General features: G+C 51.8%; 6 protein-coding genes across 6 annotated transcripts; 3 read left to right on the top strand and 3 right to left on the bottom strand.

The window, feature by feature from the left end:
* Nucleotides 1-889: 889 nt before the first annotated feature.
* Nucleotides 890-2536, bottom strand: CWC27 (Peptidyl-prolyl isomerase CWC27; the record flags this gene model as incomplete). Its single annotated transcript, XM_014687820.1, has 1 exon — nucleotides 890-2536. One exon carries the CDS (start codon nucleotides 2534-2536, stop codon nucleotides 890-892), a length of 1647 nt encoding a protein of 548 aa, XP_014543306.1.
* Nucleotides 2537-3695: 1159 nt separating this feature from the next.
* On the bottom strand, nucleotides 3696-5353 carry G6M90_00g033780 (uncharacterized protein; the record flags this gene model as incomplete). The annotated part of the gene is made up of 4 exons (XM_014687819.1): nucleotides 3696-4424; nucleotides 4492-4626; nucleotides 4694-5206; nucleotides 5297-5353. 4 exons carry the CDS (start codon nucleotides 5351-5353, stop codon nucleotides 3696-3698), a joined length of 1434 nt encoding a protein of 477 aa, XP_014543305.1.
* Nucleotides 5354-7098: 1745 nt separating this feature from the next.
* Nucleotides 7099-8148, top strand: G6M90_00g033770 (uncharacterized protein; the record flags this gene model as incomplete). The annotated part of the gene is made up of 1 exon (XM_014687818.1): nucleotides 7099-8148. The coding sequence occupies one exon, from the start codon at nucleotides 7099-7101 to the stop codon at nucleotides 8146-8148; it is 1050 nt and encodes a 349-aa protein (XP_014543304.1).
* A 1228-nt stretch (nucleotides 8149-9376) lies between these two features.
* Nucleotides 9377-11159, bottom strand: CLAH10 (Aldehyde dehydrogenase; the record flags this gene model as incomplete). Its single annotated transcript, XM_014687817.1, has 5 exons — nucleotides 9377-9491; nucleotides 9556-9580; nucleotides 9644-10532; nucleotides 10621-11020; nucleotides 11098-11159. 5 exons carry the CDS (start codon nucleotides 11157-11159, stop codon nucleotides 9377-9379), a joined length of 1491 nt encoding a protein of 496 aa, XP_014543303.1.
* Nucleotides 11160-14472: 3313 nt separating this feature from the next.
* On the top strand, nucleotides 14473-15709 carry G6M90_00g033750 (uncharacterized protein; the record flags this gene model as incomplete). The annotated part of the gene is made up of 5 exons (XM_014687816.1): nucleotides 14473-14854; nucleotides 14941-15133; nucleotides 15185-15279; nucleotides 15343-15494; nucleotides 15578-15709. 5 exons carry the CDS (start codon nucleotides 14473-14475, stop codon nucleotides 15707-15709), a joined length of 954 nt encoding a protein of 317 aa, XP_014543302.1.
* A 717-nt stretch (nucleotides 15710-16426) lies between these two features.
* Nucleotides 16427-18976, top strand: Rgp1 (RAB6A-GEF complex partner protein 2; the record flags this gene model as incomplete). Its single annotated transcript, XM_014687815.1, has 2 exons — nucleotides 16427-16979; nucleotides 17040-18976. The coding sequence occupies 2 exons, from the start codon at nucleotides 16427-16429 to the stop codon at nucleotides 18974-18976; spliced, it is 2490 nt and encodes an 829-aa protein (XP_014543301.1).
* Nucleotides 18977-19129: the final 153 nt, after the last annotated feature.

Genomic DNA, 19129 nt, shown 5'->3' with positions numbered 1-19129 from the left:
ACACCACGGCAGCAAGGCGTTGCACGGCGGCAGTCGGTTTTCTTTTCCCCACCGTTGTATCTACTGTAACGGTATTTTCTCGATGGTTTCGGCCTTGTGGGAATCAAGGCGTGGCGCCACGCCGTCTTTGCCGGAGCAGTCGCTATGTGGGAGGCAGGAGAATATCAAATGATAACAGATGATGACTTTCCTACGCTCCTACCGAGTTGGTTGTCAAAGGATGAACGAGCGGAGCCTCCGTTAGCTATCGATTAGATCATTTTCCAACCACTTTAGATTCGACCAGGGCCGCGTCCTACCAACGAGCCTTGCTTTGACAAAAGTGTTTCCACTTTCCGTCCAATCCGTCCAATCCGTTCGATCCGTCCACTGACGGGCGGGCCAGACAAGCAGTGCCGCGCCGCAAACCTGTTAGTGGCCTCGGAGTACGGCTCGTAACATCAAATACTTGACTGGGCACTGGTACCTAAGAACTTTGCATACAATTTATGCACTTGAGTATGGGCAGGGCCATGCGGGTCTCTTGGTTGTGCCGCTTGGTCCGCCTCACATTTCAACTGCCATCAATCCTCTCCGACGTCGTCCATTGGTCCACCACATAACCCTACATACGGAGTAGTCTTTTCAAAATCCCGAATTCCAAGCACAGGACTTACCTCATCGTCAACGGCATGATATGCCCATGTACTCGTCAGCTCGATACCCTGACATTCATATGATAGTTTCTGTAGTCTTGCATTACCAGTCACCAACACACCTTCCCTAATCCTCGCCATCCCACGCCACACAGCACTGTCATTTATTTTCACCTGGCATCACTCGACATCGTATTCTTGGGTATCGCTTATATTCAGTCCGGACACATGATAATACACCACGCTCCTCGCGCCTACTTGGCCCCCCTACCTGCAAGCGAACTGACCCTCGCCAACTTCGCATTGCGAGCCTGGTCCCTCGCTTGATCCCAAGCCCGCGATCCGCCCATCTTTGCTTCCCGGTCCGCCCGTTTGTCCTCTTTAAGCGTACGGGCCTTCTCCCGCGGATCAATGACCACCAGTTCTTCCTCCGCCTTCTTCCGATTACTCAGGTCTTTACCCAGCCTATCTGCTGCAAAGGACAGCGAGTGTGACATCCAGCCCTCGTCGTCGCTCTCCTCCTTGCCCTGCTTGTCCCAAGCCGTGCAGCTCTGGCAGTTGGCAATAAAGTGCAAATCGCAAAGCTCTGCTTCATCACCTGCGCCTGTTGCGTCCTTGCTGCCCTCGTCTCGCTTTTCTGCGGATTCAGTTATTTCCTTCTCTGGCGGAGCCTTTTCCAACCTCGACTGAAAAGCTCGCAACAGACGCATGGCCGCTTGATCATCGCTTCCGCTAGTATTGTTGCCTCCTGGTCGTCGCTTCCTCGCTCGCATTGATGACTCTGGTATCATGGACTCGAGAGCAGACTTCCTCTTTGTGTCTTCTGCCGGCTGTTCCGAGTGAATGGTTCGACGCATCGAGGCCTTTAATGCTGCCAGCTCTTCATTGGCTTTTTGGAGAGCCGTCTTCTTTGGCGGTTCTGGCACGTCTGATAATTCCTCCGCCTCTTCTCGGACATCCTCTTTTGGTTGGCTTGTTTGCTTGATATTCTCTGCATTTGAAGCAGGTCGTTCCTCGTCAGAGTGCTCCTGCAGCGTAGGCTTCTTCTTCTTCTTGTCTTCCTTGGCAGAGTTCTTTTTGCCGACCTTGTCTTTCTTTGGCTCCTCCGCTGGCTCCTCTTCCTGTGCAATCAATCTCGTATCAAACTTGGCCTTCTTAAACACCGGCTCTTCCTCCTCTCCCACCTCCTCATCCCCAAAGCTTAGCAGCTGTTTGCCTCCCTTCCTCTTCTTCTTCTTCGATTTATCCGCAGATAGTGATTTTTCCACAGCTTGTGTCGCGACCCTCGATCTCTTTCTCATGTCCTCAAACGGATTCACCAATATTTCCACCTTCTCAATCTTCACTGGATATAGCGGTCTTTCACTCGCTTCGTCTACCTCGGACTCTCCAATCTTGGCCAAATTATATATCGTATCGCCCGCGACCCGTCCAAACAATGTATTCTTCCCATTCAACTCCTCGGTTTTATCCAACGTAAAAAAGAACTGGCTGCCGTTTGTATCTGCACGACTCTCGTTGGCCATACCTAGCAGACCTCTTCGGTTGAACTTGAGACGTGAGTGAAATTCGTCTTTGAAGTTTATGCCTGTAGGACCTGCATTTTGGCCCCTTCGCTCGTCCATTGGCCACGGATCCAAGTCGCCGCTGAATGCGCCGCCGTCGTAGATGGACTCGCCGCCATTTCCGGTACCTGTAGGATCACCACCCTGTAAAATGAAGTTGGGGACCAATCTGTGGAAAACTGTGCCATCGTAGTACCCGTCCAGACTATGTTGCAGAAAGTTGCGACAGGTGAGAGGGGCTTGTTTGGCAAAAAGTTCAACGAGGATCTCTCCCAGGGTCGTGTGGATGATTGCCGACGCCGTTGGCTGCGGCTCGAGATTGTAAATCGCTGACATGATTCGCCGTGATTTGATCCAGCTGCAGTTTCTCGGTGGTAAAGACGAGCTGGAGCGAGCTGCCGAGGGCGGCGCTTCTACTGACGCGGAGTTGTGCTATGGTGAATTGGAATCGAAGCCCAAGACGTGAGCAATTACGACGACCCACAGTTCGCTATCGATAAGCATACATTGGAAAACAAAAGGCACGAGATGAACTGAATTAACCTAGAGGCTTAGAACATACAGTGTAGAGTTCGGTTCAGAATTCTCCATTCCAATCAACACAGAGATTGATTACCGAAAGGACCAAGTTCTCTATTTTTAAAAAAAAACTGTCCTGCTTAGACAAGCCTGCGTATATGAAGTCTTGTTCCGAAGCTATCCAATGTACCCACCCCTTTTGCACCTGTTCGAAGTCTCAGATAACAAGACTAACTTCTTCAAGCAATCTGGGTACATGGTTCTCTTCGGATCATTTCTTGACCCTTTTTGATGGACAATATGTGGGAACTTATAATGGGGATTCGATTGACACGATTTGGTCAATCCCTACTATGGGTGTTCCTAATTTGTCTGCTTAAAGGGATGTAGGTAGAAGCTAAAATCAAGCCAGCTGTTCGTAACTCGCAGCTCTACTTCCAAGATATCATCTTATTAATTGGAATTTGGAGTTTGGCTGGTGGTAGCTCTTAGCATTCATGCGAAGAATCAAGTCAAAGTCAACCAATCGAACACACCTATGTGCCATAGCAGCTGCTATGGAGACCAACAGGGCTTTTGGGCCAAAGGACATGGAGGCGCAACTCCTCGGGATGCCGACTTTTAGCTATTCCCAAAAGCTAGCGGACTGGAACGATGTGCCATACTACCAAACGTGGAGGAACGTCCGGTGGTGAGCACAGCTTTTTTTGTTCGTTTGACATGATATAATGTATAAGCGAGCAATCCGTTACAAGTACGGTTGACCGTGAATCCCCATCGAAGGGCAAGTCCACACTGCTCACATTGTCAGCAACCTAGTCGCCCAGCCGGCCTCGTCATGAACCAGTGCCATGTGATACTATATTAGATCGCAATAGCCACAAATTTGTACCACGCTCGGCCTTTTGGCTGTATGCCAAAGACTATGTGATTGCAAGGCAAATTAGCTTTTGGATGTGAGGTGTTTGAGACTCTTCTAAACTTCGACGAAGCTTTCAGTTTCATCATTTGTTGACCCGGGACTCGTTGTATCTTGTCGAAGGTGGTAAGGCATGGTTGTCTGCACTCGCTTGCGCAGCCTTTCAAACCGTTGCTCGAAGAAGAGTGCAATCTTGGTCCAACTGTCTCCTCTGAAATCTTCCCGATAGTTGTCAATCATATCTTCCACTTTAGCCTTCACATTGGGATCATCCGTAGTTGCCCACAGAAGACATAACGTCTTGGGCATATATGTTGTGCCTAAAGGACGGAAATTCCAGGCCCGCGCTGCTGACGCGAGAACAACGTTGGTTGCACTCTCCTCGTGTTCTTTCAGAGTGCTGTCGTACGGGTGGAAGACCAGAAGTGTCTTCCGAATAATGGCCATTAATGTGTGTAAGACACAGATGGAGGACTCGCAAATGGTATAGCCTTTGTAGTAATTCATGTCAAGGCTTGTTGCACAGGCCTCATGCAGTTGCTTGGTGATTGGAATTATCTTTTTCACTTCCACTCTCATTAAGTCGTAGGATGAGCGTAGTTGAACAAGGTGGTATTCGGGTTCTTGGAGAAACATGGGCAGGTCTATGAGGTTTGCCACTGTCAAATTTGTTGATCTAATATCGACCACAGAATAGTTGTTCAGCGGTCCATAATATGATGTTTTCCTCAGATCCGCATGCCATCTTTTAATCTGTACCCGGGGATCAATGACGCACTCGGTGATCTGGGCGGGGAGTCAGCAAACCAGGCACAGGTATTTTGTCACATGCTGACGGGAAGGATGCTCTTACGGCTATTATCGACGCCAGGTCAACCATTTTTGAGCTGAAGGGGTCTTGGTAATCTCGAGCTGCTTGATTGTTTAAAACGTACAGCAACCCTTGAAGATGGACCAAACACTCATCGTTGTGTCCGCCAAGAAAATACTGCAGAAAATGAATGAACCTTTTAGTTGCATGGGCAAGAGAACTTGCTACTAGTATTCAAGCATACCTGAGACAACAGAAGAAGATACACGCCACAGAGCGTCTCCGCCTTGCCGACTTGGGATGGATCGTTAATAAAGCTGCTTCTCATGCAGGCGAGTGCTGTGCCGTAGTCCTTGAGAGCTTGCACGGTTGCTTGTCGCGAATGAACTGCTGTGACGGCACTCGAGAAGGCCATGGCTGCAGTGCGAAGAATCTGGCTCCTTCCCAAGCGGCACGGCACATCTTCAAGAAAAGGACCGAAGCCAAGAACCGAAAACTTGGGGTCGGAAATCTGCAAGGTTGAGATGAAGGCCCCGGTTGTTGACGTTAATTCATTTCCGAGTGGCCGTGGCGGTGACAATTTAATCTGACCGTCAGCCAGTATTCCACCTCTGGACCGTGCTGTGACTGCTGTCCGGGCCACCGGGACGCTTCCCGTGACTGTCGCATTCTTAAACCGGTACACTCGCTCTCCAGATCCAACGCAGCGGATGCCATAGCGGAGGCACCTAGAGCATGATGGCTGCGCAAGATCACACTGTTGACAGAATTTGTCAGTCCTGCAATATAGAAATTCACCCGCCAAAGACGGCAGTCGGGCGTCGAAGATGGATTCAGTCCGTCGTACCTTCTTCTTGCGTTTCCGGCAGCCCTGACAGCCTCTTCCCGACGGGCCTCCTGGCATGTCATGGGCGGAGCCTGCTTGCTGTCTGCAGGCAGAGATCAGCCGAGGGCTATTGGCGGCTATGGACAATTACAGATGCATTGCTGCAGCATTTGCTGTGAGCTACATGACTCGATGGGATCTTGTGCTGTCAATTGGGTCGACAGTGTCGTGCCGGCGATGCAGCAACATTGTTACATGAGAGTATGGAGCCACGTGATGCACCATAAGCAGGGTTAGTCATCCTCCCCTACTTCGTACGTTGTCCTCCTCCGTCCGGCCCGTTTGCATCGACACCGACGAGCTCGGGGGCTCAGTTTCCCCAAGCCAAGGGCCAGACTAGCGCGGACAAGCTTCTCTGGCCCCTACCCTTCAAGCAGGCTGATCTACAATCCATTTCGAGCCTCATTACGGAGTACTACGGACTAAGGGCTTGTGGGGTGCCTGCGGGGAGGTGGATCAGTTGATATGGCAGGGCAGCAATGCGTCGCGATTCGAACGACGAGTGTAAAATTATCAAATTCATCGAGCCAACCATCCGCCATGCCAGATGCTATGCGCCGAGCAGCCCAGACTTGACAACATAGACGTGGCACTCCGCAACTATCAAACGACTCGCCTCTTTGAGAGCGTTCTACAACATGGGGACGGGGCGAACACGAGACCTTGAAGTCAAAGAGATGCCAGCCTCGATAAACCCCCCCTCTCCCTCACGAATATTGTTGCTCGGCCTGCCTCCTATTGCAGTGAAAAGCCAGGCCCCAGAATCTCCCAGCATGACGTTATCCACGAGACACTCGATCCCGTTGGTCACAGGGAAGCATTTCTTTCCCTGGACTACCCCGCCAAGTCGGAATTTAAGCATCATGTTGTGAAACGCATCTCCCTGCTCGAGTCTGACGGCGTCATTGCCATTTGCTCATTAGCTTCGCGTCGGAGACAATGGAGATGGAAACTATTCGCCGCCAACAAAATTATATGGGCAAAGAATACGGGGTACTAGTACTCTAAGCACAAAGTCGGGCGCAACGGCCGGCGGCAGTCGATGGGCGACTCGGAGCTACCCAGTAACCTCGACAGGGACCGACATTCGAAACAGTTGGATACGAACACCAAGCAAACCTGCAGGCCATTTCACATGTTGAGCGATGTGATACCTCAATTCACGGCAAGAAGGTGTGACCGAAATTCGTGGTTATTTCCTGCCTCATCGGGAGGCGGACTGATGCCTTATGCATTGTTGCCAATCATGGCGTTGACACCGGTCCAAGCTGCCCAATGGCATTCGCCAGAGCCATGGCAAAAGTTACATGTCTAAAAAATCATGGTGTGAACCCTGATTCTCACGCTCTTCCATAATGCATCGGCGGCCGGGGGCTATGACAAAGCAGCATCGGGCCTCATTGGCGGACATGTGCCGCGTTCGGACTGGGGAACAGCAGGTCACCCAACATGGTCCGAGGCAATCCTAACTGGTATTGACGACGGATTGAATCTCATTAACCGATGGCTGCGACGTCAGGTCAATTGCATCACTACGGACCCTGCGCGCTTATCGGCTGCATTGCATTAGGGAGACCCCGGCCGAAAGGTGAGTCCAGGTCGGGAATATAATATAACAATGCTGTTGGCCCGCCCTCGCCCTGTTGGACAAAGCTTGACTCGGACCGGATTTTTTTGAATTTGCTCATCCAACCAACGGGCTACTCGAGATTCACACCATTAGACCTCCACTACCTAGACATACATACGCCCTTCCCATCTCAATGGAAGAAGCTCACACCAAATGTCTTGAACAGCATTTCACCTCATCCCCCGATTGCCTGCGGCCGCTCCTCGTGTCCCTGAACGGGCACAACTCCTGGCTGTTGTCCATGCCACGACCATGGGCTGACCAAAAGCAATCGGGGAGGGCTTACTTCCATATCGTCCTAGAGCCATGGCTTGTAGGACCAGCTGATCTTGTTGGATCTTGGTTCATCCACATCGACTTGCCCTCAGCTCCTGCGTTTCCCACAGCCGATGCCGTAGAGGCGGCTGCTCGCCAGATTGAAGACTTGGCCTCAGAGCACGTCCTAAATAGACGCATGTCTAATGAAGTCTTCAATCCCGCTCGACACATTGACGCCATCCTGCTTTCTTTTCACTACTGTGATCATTTGCATGAGGCCACTCTCAGAGAGTTCCACGGAAACGTGCCCGTGATTGCAACTCCCCAGGCAGCTCGCATCATCAGGCCTTGGAACCACTTTTGTACCGTCGCCGTCATCCATGATCTCAAGCCTGCAGCTACCTCGTGGCGCGTGTCAGATTTGCATCCCGGGCCATGCCTCCCCCCGTGGCTCGCGGTGCTGCGCCTCCCAGGACACCGCGAGATGAACTTCTCTACCGCTATTATCTGGACACACGTGGAAGACGACGGCACCGAGGTGCATGAAACCATCTTGACCTCGCCACACGGCACCTTGTTGGACCAAGGCCCTTTTCAGGCCTTCCTCAACTCAGAGCCAAAGACTCGCAAGCTCGCTATGCTCCACGGCAACAAGGAGAGCCACATCGGCGGCAAGCAAACCAGCTTCGGTGCCAAAGGCGGCCTGGGACTCTACCGAAAGCTCGGGGGACCAAAATATTGGGTTCTTTCTCATGACCTGCCACTGGCTTACGCGGGCATCTTTATGCGCCTGTCGCGCGCTGCAGATACTCCACGGACGTTGGAATGGGCACTAGATCACGAGTTTCTAGAGCAGGGTTTGCATAGGAAGCGACCTGACGTTTTTAAAATGACAAACGGCGGTTGTTTAGTTTTGGAAGCATAGCGCGACTTTCACATTCAAACACGAGCATCTTGCCGCATTATTCATGTCTCCAATAGTGGATATCTATTTACCAGCAGATAGCCTTGCCTTCGTAATTTAACAGATTTCCCCCTCCCGGCCATTGTCCTATCACGATCGTCCACCTGCGCCGCTCTGTCCGGGGCATATGCATCATGGGGTCCTAAAGGGCTGCCCTGGCATTTCCAAGGCCCTTCTACAGAGACTATGTACATAAGCAGCGGCTGAAATATCTCCAATTTATATCGGTGCCTTTCGATAAATTTGACAAATTTCTGGTGCAACACCAGTTGCGCTTCAGCCTGCAGTACATATGCCGCCGTGCACTCTGTGAACCAAACAAACCATCGGCAACACGCCACAGACGCATTAGCCCCAACAGAAAATCGAATCGAGACCCTGTTTCTAAAATTAAATAAATGAATGAATGAATAAAAATAAGACAAATCATGCCCGGCGTCTGAGGCCGTCCTACCCGCGTATGTAGTAGTAGTGTGAGGAGTAATGGGAGGCCTGTAATTTCGGGCCATGTCCGTGAATCCGGCTTGCACTCATATCCCGGCCTGCAGCAATGCACATTTGTTGCTGCACATGCTACGCTTTCTGCGTGGACAGGTACATAACCATGCGGCTTACAAGTACAGAAATAGCAAAAAAGATGGCGATGGTAATGTGTCTGGAATATAGCTGGCGGTGGTAGCTGGACGCTGTAGGAGGTAGAGATAGACCTACTTAGTAGGTAGTAAGTAGATGGCTAGGAGAGACTTTTACCAAGGAAAAAGAGGGCTATTTTCGCACAGTCGAAATCATGAATGAAAGGAGTGTTGTGCGGTCAGGAGAAACAACACGACATTATCTGCGTACAAGTACCCCGTCATGATGGCAGCTTGTCGGCGCATTGGCAATCTAATCATGCTAATCATGCCACCCCCAAGTGCTTATGCAGATATGCACATGTACTACTTAAGAAGCCAAAACGTGCCACTTGCCAACCGGACATGTTACTCTATGCAAGTCTTTAAACCCCGACTGTCGACCGACCCCACTCCAGTCTACGCAATGTCACAATAGGTGCATATGTTTCAAGCACATTAGCCTGATGGATTCATTCAATTTCGTCACGCGCAGAGGTTTCTCTCCTACATTTTGTCATTACCCATCCCATCATCCATACATTCTCAGACAATCATTCCTCTCCCACCAGCCGCGTTTAGAAGATGGCACCACCAAGTCTCACAGCAACACTCTTGTTCTGGGTATAGTTGGCAAGGGCAGCCTCACCAAGTTCGCGGCCAATACCGGACTCCTTGAAACCACCGAATGGCCTGTGTGTAGTGCGTTAGCATTTACTATCGCAAACCGCTTCAGTGATGCAGGGGGGCAACTTACAGTTGATGTGAGAGCATGTTGTAGCCTGTGGCAGAGGGCGCGTTAGTTTCCAAGTCGTATTTCAAGTACTTGAGTTGTATTGACTTACAGTTGACCCAGACGGTTCCAGCCTTCAGGGCATTGCTGACGCGGATGCTAGTGTTGAGATCCTTGGTGTGAATGGCAGCAGCAAGGCCATAGGCCGTCTGGTTGCCCAACTTGATAACTTCCTCCTCATCCTTGAATTTGGAGATGGAGCAGACAGGGCCGAAAATTTCCTCCTGCATGATCTTCATATCGGCGTGGACATTGCTAAAGATGGTGGGCTGGATAAAGTACCCCTTGTCACCGTGGCGCTCACCACCGACCTCAACGGTGGCGCCTTCGTCCTTGCCAGACTTGATATAGCTCATGATGCGGTCGTACTGGAGCTGGCTGACCTGAGGACCCTGGAAGGTGTCCTTGGCGAAAGGATCTCCGACCTTGTTCTGCTGAGTTCGCTTCTTGAAGGCCTCAAGGAACTTATCATAGATGCCCTCCTGGACAAAGATTCGACTACCGGCGCAGCAGCACTGTCCGTGGTTGAAGTAAATGCCAAAGTTGACCCATGAAATAGCCTGCTCAATATCGGCATCGTTGAAAATAATGTTGGGAGACTTGCCACCAAGCTCCAAGGTGACTTTCTTCAGGTTAGATGAAGCAGCGGCCTTCATAATGGTGCGGCCAATGACGGTGGAACCAGTGAAGGCAACCTTGTCGACGTCCATGTGGGAGGAGATGGCGGCACCGGCAACCTTGCCGAAACCAGAAATAAGATTGAAGACACCGGGAGGGAAACCAGCCTCCTTGATCAGGTTGGCGAAGACGAGCGCTGACAGAGGAGTTTGCTCAGCGGACTTCATGACAATGGTGTTGCCAGTGGCAAGTGCGGGACCAATCTTCCAGGAGAGCATGAGAAGCGGAAAGTTCCAGGGAATGATTTGGCCGCAAACACCGAGCTATAGCAAAGAGGTCAGTTTTCTCCCTGGCCTTGTTTCTTTCCAACTGGCATCCAGCAACGTTTCAAAAGGCACATGCCAAACTTACGGGCTCTGGTCGGGTGTAGTGAAACATGTCGGGGGCAATGTCAATAGTCCTGCCCTCGATCTTGTCGGCCCATCCACCATAGTATCGGATGCAGCCAGCAACAGCACCAACGTCACCCCTGGCCATGGTAATGGACTTGCCATTGTCGAGAGACTCTACAGAGGCGAGGAGGTCGACGTTCTTCTCAACGAGATCGGCAAGCTTGATCATCAAGACGGATCGCTGTTGGGGAGTAACCTGCTTCCAGGTGGTTTCGAAAGCCTTGCGGGCGGCGGCGACAGCAATGTCGACATCCTTCTCGGTGGCTTCACAGACAGAGGTAATGACTTCTTCAGTGGCGGGGTTGATGACCTCAAACCTCTTCTTGTCAACACCCTCAACCCACTCGTTGTTGATGAAACTGGGGGAGACGTGGCGGTTAGCTTCTCGGACTCTTTGTGACTGGAATCATGCAGATTGGGAGCGCTGCCCACTCACAGACCAATGGGCTGCTGGTAAGGGCCCGTGATCGGGGTCTTGAGCTCGACGGTCAGAGTCATGATGACGGTTCGTGTGCTCGAGTTGGTCGTATTAATTAAACAGTGTGCTCGAAGGGGTATCTTGAAAGAGACAACCAGGGTGTTTCTGACTGGGATAGAGAAAAGAAAATGTTCAAGAGAGGAAAGAGGTAGTTGGAGTGTATTCAGGAATCAGGAACCAGCGGGTCTCTGTACTTTAAGTAGTCAGGTAAGGGCGGGGGAATCGGGCCCGTGGAGTATCTGCGTAGCAGCGGCAGACATCGACACCGAGGCCATACTCCGTCTTGACTACGTAACAGGCCCCCTGTACGGAGTGGAAGCTGGGAGGTAAGCTGTGTGATGGCGGTGGTGGCGTTTTACCGTGATGGATTGCAAGTCGCGAAGTGACTGGACCGGAGAGTGCCCCGCACCAGTTGGCCACTGCCACACCCCGCCACCCCGCCTTCAATGCTGGAAGCTTGGTATGGAACCGGAGTTGATACGTAGCCCGATACAGGGATGCGGAATGAAAAACGAAGAATGAGTGCAAGCTGCAAAGGACGTAGCAGCAGCTGTCTCACGGCGCCAGAACGTTCATCGTCATATTTTCCCGCCATCTCCCCAAAATACATGCAAAAAAGTTGTCCACTTTCCGCGTCGGAACCGCGCTAGGTCTAAATAGGCAGATGTAGCTCAAGCGCTGGCCCGCCAACGAATCATACGGAACTCTTCTCCGTACGGAGTACCCTCACAGCTATCCCGCCGGGGCCTTTCTAGGACGCGCTGCGACGCTACCACGGTAACTTGCTCGCTTGGCTCCATGTCCGTAGGCTAGGCACCAGTTGACTTCTAATACTGGTCGTCCCTCCCCAGCTACTTAACCTAGGTAGGTCAATACTTCCCCTCAACCCAGCGGCCATTCCACGGCGCTCCACGGCCGTGATTGACGGACATGGATGTCCCCAACGGCAGATTGCTGAGCAACTGGCACGCGGCACGCGGCATACAACACAACACCCTCTTCGGGCCTTCGCCCCGCCTTCCTTCCCAAAGCCCGAACATGTCTCCCCCGCAGTCGGCCTTTGGAACATCTGTTTGGCAAACCCCGTCACTAGGCCTGGGGGAGCCACCATGATGAAATTCGTTCTCGACTCCTCGCTTTCACGACAATGATATTTCCACGTGCATGAACGCTACTGTGACCAGACATGTTTGGCACCAATTACTGCATGACTACTCGCTGATTGATCACAGCGATTTAACCCTAGAGCACGACGAGGTGCACACCCAGCCCTTCTTGGGACAGATGGCAAAGAAAGGATATCCTTCGGGACACATGGTCGCGTACGCCACTTTGAGCAATCGTTCCCTAGCTCCTGTTTCTCCCGCGGCCTGTCCCCCAGGTGCTCAAAAAATATCCTATTCCGTTGGCGTGCACCTCTCGCGCCTCAGACACCACCGGTCCACCGGAAGACCTGGCTTTTTTCAGCAGAGCCAGGCTTGCACGGGACCAACATTGAATCTTCGAGCCTTCGCATGGCTGGAAAGAAAGGGACCCGCAGTCTTCACCTCACCGAACAGGAGCTCCATGAACGTGGTTTTGGTCATTCCACGCCCTTGATACCGCCCCATTCAAACAATACATACACGATACCCGATCTCCTGCAAATTAACCAACAACCAACTAGGCGTTGGGGACCCATTCTGGAGGCATTGTGGAGCTGGATCCCGGCATCCAAGCCACCCCCTCGTCTCGTGCCCTCGGAATAACCGTTGTTGAGGGTTCAGATAAAGTCTGGCGACTGGAGACACTCGGAATGGGATCGGAATTTGGTAATTCTAATTTTATGCCAGGACTGCCACAGACACCAAGCACCCTACTCCTGATGCTCTGCGTCCTCTCTTGGGGCTGTTGGACTTGATACTGGATTGTTTCTCCTCTGCCTGCTCGGAACTGAGCCCCAGATGCAATTCGACCGTGTGGCTTCGAGGGTCTTTTCGCCGGAAATTTTGCGGGCAGGGCTAGGCAATGGCCTGCATGCTTGGCTCTGGGCTCTTGGGTATGGTCGGCATGTCCAAGATCTACATCATCCTTCTATCCGGCGCTTGGATGACGGAGGCCATGTGGCAATGGAGAGGCTTGCAAAGACGCCACGCTTATTTGCCCCAATAGTTCTGGCTCCCATCTGTGCGTGGGCCGAATCTGGAAGAACAGGAACTGAGCCGAGACAGCCAGAGGGATGTTTGCCATTGGAGTACCAGCTCGAGGTCGGCCTAAGATAATCCAGCGTCCCAGAATCACTCCGTAGCGGCCGGGGACAACTTTGTTCACTGGGGCCAAGTAGCTTCGGAAGATGTTTATAAATTCGATGTCACTCACAGCGAGAGATGGCTGACAGTCTACACAAGGTGCAAAGGACTTGGAGGTTGTGGGTCAAAAATTCTCGCATAAGGTCGTTTATGCTGTGTCAGGAGTCGGGACTGGGAAATGACAAGATCGCTCCACGAGATTCGCTCCACGATTTCTCCACAATGGTAATTTAGCCTTAACAACAGACAAGTTCATTGGCTGTCGTGTAAGTGACGGCACCTGGGTTGGGGGTTGGAGCATAAAGAGCCCGGGAATAAGTTGGTGAGAAAGTGAGAATGCAGATGGCAAAAGCTGGTCTGGTGTTGCAACACTCGGCGTTCGGCACTCGGAAGGCATACGTTACTCGTCATTGGACACATGTGCTATGTGTACACTGTACGGGACCTTGATATATACAAGGTACCTAGGCTCTGAATAAGATACTGCTGCTCATTTGTTTGAATATTCTACAACTTCAATGTCAGCTTCGGATCAACGACCATTCAACTCCCCCGAGGCCCTGGCAGCGCCAGCTCAATCTTCAAACCATGCACCACTCTTATTCCAAAGTTGCATCAACCAACGCGCTGCCAACTGCACGCTGATTGGGGCAAGGCACATGCGCGGTCGCTCGGGCAGTTGCTTGCAGCTGGCAGTATGACAAGGCTGCTGAAGCACTCAATGCTTGCTCAAGCACTCCAGTGCTTTGGATTGGCACTTGAGTACCTACTTAGTAGGTAGTCACTTGGGAAGTCACTTGATCAGACGGACAGAGCCGTTAGATCGTGCGGTTAGTAAGTCGAAACCAGGTACCGCTGTGCGTCGTCCAGCGTTCAACTCGCACCCATCTTGCTCAGGGCCGTTTAAATTGCAGGTGCCAGGCTCGAGGTTGATGATTTGCAGACAAACTCCCACCGAGCAAACCATTTGGAGCAGTTGTGCATCAACCCGCCCTCGCAAAATCATCGTCAATCGCCAGCGCCGTCGTTGTGTGTGGCCAGCATAATGGCTGTCATCACCAGTGTTCCCGGCATTAGCATCACTGTCCATGTCAATGGAGAAGTTGCGCAAGAGTATCCTCCTCTCGATCCGACCGATGAATGCACGCCGAGCCCTCCACCGCATATTTGCTACATAGAGTCCAAATCGAACCAGAGCTTCTTGGTTAGGCTCACTCTCTCCCCAGAGAGGACAACTTCCGAAACGAATGCAATCCTGTTCACCGTATTTATTGATGGCATGTTCGCTGGGGGGCATATTGTACACCGTCGCTCCACTTGTCAGCTGGGCTCTCCCATGACTGTTGATATCAAAGACCAGATTATTCAGTCTGATGTGGCTGGGCATTGTATCCGACGATCATTCTCCTTCTCGCCCGTTTCTCTAGGTTTGTGCCTAACGTGCCTTCATAACCTTCCATTTGGCATCTTTGGATTTTGACATCTGAGGCTAACACGGTTCTTGACTTTACAGTGGAAGAGACAACTCAAGCGACGGTGGAACGTGACTCCAGAAGAGCCGAATCTTTAGGCTGCATTGTAGTCAACCTTGCGACCTGCAAGCGTGGAGCAACGAGGGTCATGCAGCCTCTGGTACCAAGGAGAAACTCTGACTTCTTTTTGGCCGAAAAAGCAATGAAGGGCAAGGAACTATCCCATGGGACGAGGTCAGTTATCAGTAGGCAAGATACAACTTGAAAGTTGACTGAGTAGCCCAGCTACACTCAAGAGATCCTCGCTCCAACCCCCAGCTGTGCGGACGCACATGACATTAAACCCCTCGGCAAGTACATTTTTCGATACCGGTCTCGGGGTATGTATACGCAATGTTTGCTCAAATCTGCCTGCATTTTTGGACTTTGCTAAGGTCGTTCAGCTGCACTGCAGCGGGAACTGATAATCCCCCAAACACCGCCTCCACCAGACGAGTCATTTATTACCTCGGAACTAGGCTCCATGTCCGACGAACATGTTCGATACTTGGCGAAGGAGTTTCTCCGCATTAAGCGGGAGAGGGAAGTAAAACAGGTATGTTAGATGGCCACTAGGTCTCGTGTCCGTCATGACGTGGCATATGCAATAGTCCACCGGTTGGCTAATTCTGGTCCAAGGAAACACCAGCGTTGAGCTTCAAGCGGACTATTGACCTTACGGACGACGACGTGGTTGAGGTGAATGGACGTCACCCATTTAAGGCGCTTAAGCGAGAGGGTGACAACGATGTGATTGAGCTGTCAGACTAATCGTACCAGATGGATTGCAGCCAATGACTTTAGGACTGAAAAGTTAAATGCTGTGGGAATATGCTTCCGATAATACCTGTTCGGGTTCGGTTCGGGTCGATGAAATGTTTCGAGCATTTTTTATGGAGGAGGGGGGTTGGTTGCAAAGCAAAAATACTTTGACCCAGTGTAATCCGCCAAGGCGCCAATATTGATTGACTGTCAGTATCTGCTGGGAATGAATCAGATATTGAAATGTGGCAGTCGTGCCTTTTACTTTTCATCAACAAGTAAACAGCATCCAGCATGTTTGACCGTTAATACATAAAGCTCATGGTTAGCAGATATAACTTCAAGTTGCTTTAAATATTTTCGAGAAACGACACAACCGGCCAGTATTGTCGTTGATGGAAGTTTGGATGTTGACGGTCCAAGTTGGCCCGCATGATGGTCCACTTGTCCGCTGGTTGGTCCCTGCTCGGCCACCAGTTGACCTCCACCTTCAGCTGACCCTGCGAATGTCCCGTAGATGTCAGCTCATGCAAGCATGTGACGTTTGGCGGGAGCCATCAATTTGATCCCAGCACCCCTGGCCATCATCTCTGGACAACACCTCTCCATTTCGATATCGACGGCCGCGATGCCGCGTTTGCCATTGCCTGGTTGATTGCATGTTCCCTTCCCTCGCCGAGGGCTCTCTGTATTGTCCGTTAGTCCTCTTCTGCTTTGTTCGACATAATGCCTCCCGACATATCCAGCAACATCCGCGTCTTCGTCCGCTGGCGCGACCAGACCGTCTTCGCCGGCGAGGACGTCAAATGCACCGTGACATTCAAGAACGTCGCCCCGACACCGAGCCAGCAGCAACGCCAACAGCAGCAATCCCAACAGCAGCAGAAGCCACATGGAGAAAGACAACGATTGGCGGTGCCGCTGCAGGCCCGGGCGAAGGCCAATGTCGGCCTGGCAGCGCCGCCTCCGACTAACGCGACAAGAGGGCATCGGAGGTCTGCTTTGTCCCTTAGCGTTTCATCAACCAATTCTCATAGTCGATCGGGTTCAGTACAATGGTCACAGGCTACCGGTAGCGGCGGGGATTGGCGGCCGGGCCACGCACACAAGCGGTCACTGTCCATTGTATCGATTGGGTCGGCGAATAATGCAGAGGATCATGTTCAGCGGAATGAATCCCCATCAAGGCCGCACCGGCCGCATCGGGGTCACAGTCGTGCGGCGAGTTTACAAATCTCAGCACAAGGCGCGACGTCGCCAGGTCCGGGACCACAATCAGGTATGTTGTTACATTCAAGCATGTTGACGTGAATACAAGTTGGACTGACCGTGTGGTTAGCGCCTTTCTTCCCTCGACATATGAGCTCCCCGCTTTTCAATGCATCATATCCTCCTGATCGCTTTGGGAGGCTCTCTGGAGCTTCCACTGCGCCGAATACGCCCGGGCTGGGTGGCCAAAGACGAGCACCGAAATCACCAGCGAGACGAGAAATGCCAAACTTTCGATTCCCTGGAGGCCCTTCAACCAGAAATGCAGAGGCTGCTAGTCCGAATCTCAAATCTCCTGATGGGCTTCTGAGTCCGAGGCAAGTTAGTCCTCACGAGAGTAACGGCTTGGCCGTGCGGTTAAAGGAGCAGCCGCAACCGCCAAGCGCCGTGGACCGACCAGCGGCGAGGATTCTGGCGAGCAATACGATTCCTGGGGGCACACCGCGGAGTAGTGGAGAGTTTTATTCTATGAGCAACAATTCGTCAGAAACTCTGGTATCTGAATATGTGACGCAGCCGCTAGCACGGGGTAATGGCCGTTCACCACACACCAGACGGAGCTCCGGAATGTCGCCGCAGCAGCAGAAAATGCCAGAGTCATTAATGATGGGTTATGCCCAAATCCAAGGGTCCTTCATTTTGGATGGTTCGCTAATTAGTCTTGGTCCTTTCGAGCAAGTGAAGAAGAAGGGTGCAGTAGGCGGACGAGGTGGTGGTGTTGTTGGCCTCGAGCAAACGAAACGAGACACTGGCTTCTTAGGAAGTTTTGGCTGGGGCAACATTAGCAACTCCCTGGGTTTCCTCGGCGGGGAAGAATTGAGCACAATCAAAGAGATTCGCGGAGCTGTCAATTCTAAGTCTATCCCCTTGCTCAGCACGCCTCAGTCTATCCTGTTTGTCGACTTACAACTTGCTCCGGGAGAGAGCCGGTCATACGAGTATACCTTCCGGCTGCCAAAGGGTTTACCCCCGAGTCACAAAGGCAAAACAATAAAGATATCATATAGCCTGGTCATTGGCACGCAGAGAGCCGGAGGTGCCAAGGAGCAACAAGTCAGGTCTGTCGAGATTCCATTCCGAGTATTGGGCAGTGTCAACAGCCATGGTGAAATTCTTGGTCACGATCTTATGAGCCCGTATATACTGCTCCGAGATGCGGCGGAGGTCAAGAGCCTCGGCAAGCATGTTCGAATGCACAAATCGAGGGCCTCATTTGGTCCTCCAGCAACAATGAATGAATTCCTCAACTACGTGGATGACTTGGCTTCCAGGCGGCGAGACTCGACGGGAATTGCACTGCTGTCCCCAACAGAGTCGACTGCCCAAAGACGTCCATCGACATATGAGGAAGTCGGTACGGCCAAAGAAGCCATCCATCTAGCAATCATGAGAAGCAACATGGCCGGAGACGGCCAACAAAGCGCCAATCGTTTTGAAATTGCACGCAACGGCCAACGAGTTGGCGTAGTAATGCTCACCCGGCCGGCGTACCGCCTAGGCGAAGTTGTTACCATGGCCATTGACTTCACCGACGCCGATATACCATGCTACGCAGTTCACACAACACTTGAAACATCAGAAAAGGTAGACTCCTCCCTAGCCATCCGCTCCGAGTCAAGCCTACAGCGAGTTACGCGAAAAGTGTACGTTGCCTCTTCCGAAGCAGCCATGTACTCGCGCCGCGTCGTCTTCACGCCCACAATTCCCATCTCCGCTACCCCAGAATTCGTCACCACAGGTGTCAACCTCGAGTGGAAGATCCGCGTGGACTTCGTGGTCCCCTACCAGGGATCGGATACAACTCATCTTGGAGAGCTGCAAGTTCCTCATCCGCTGCTGGAGCAGATTTCGCAGGATGAAAAGGGTGGGCTCGTGCTTGTGGCAATAGAGAATCTGGCGTGTGAAAGCTTTGATATTTCGGTGCCATTGAGAGTGTATGGGGCCGTGGGAAGTGGGCTGGAGAGGCTGGAGAGGGATGAAGCTTCTGAGGAGGGGTTGGTGGTGTAAATGATGGGAGGTATTATAAGTTCTGGATAGCGAGTACATGATTAATCGGTGTATTATTTATATCGGTGCATGGTGTTGAATCTTGGTTTGCGATGCTGAAAGACGGAGCTTCACGATGGGGGACATGTTGTAACCATGAACCCCAAGGATGCG

The sequence above is a fragment of the Metarhizium brunneum genome, chromosome 2, assembly GCF_013426205.1.
Source record: "Metarhizium brunneum chromosome 2, complete sequence".
Lineage (NCBI taxonomy): Eukaryota > Fungi > Ascomycota > Sordariomycetes > Hypocreales > Clavicipitaceae > Metarhizium > Metarhizium brunneum.
Note: the sequence above shows the minus strand (reverse complement) of the source record. Positions and strands in the feature narration are given on the sequence as shown.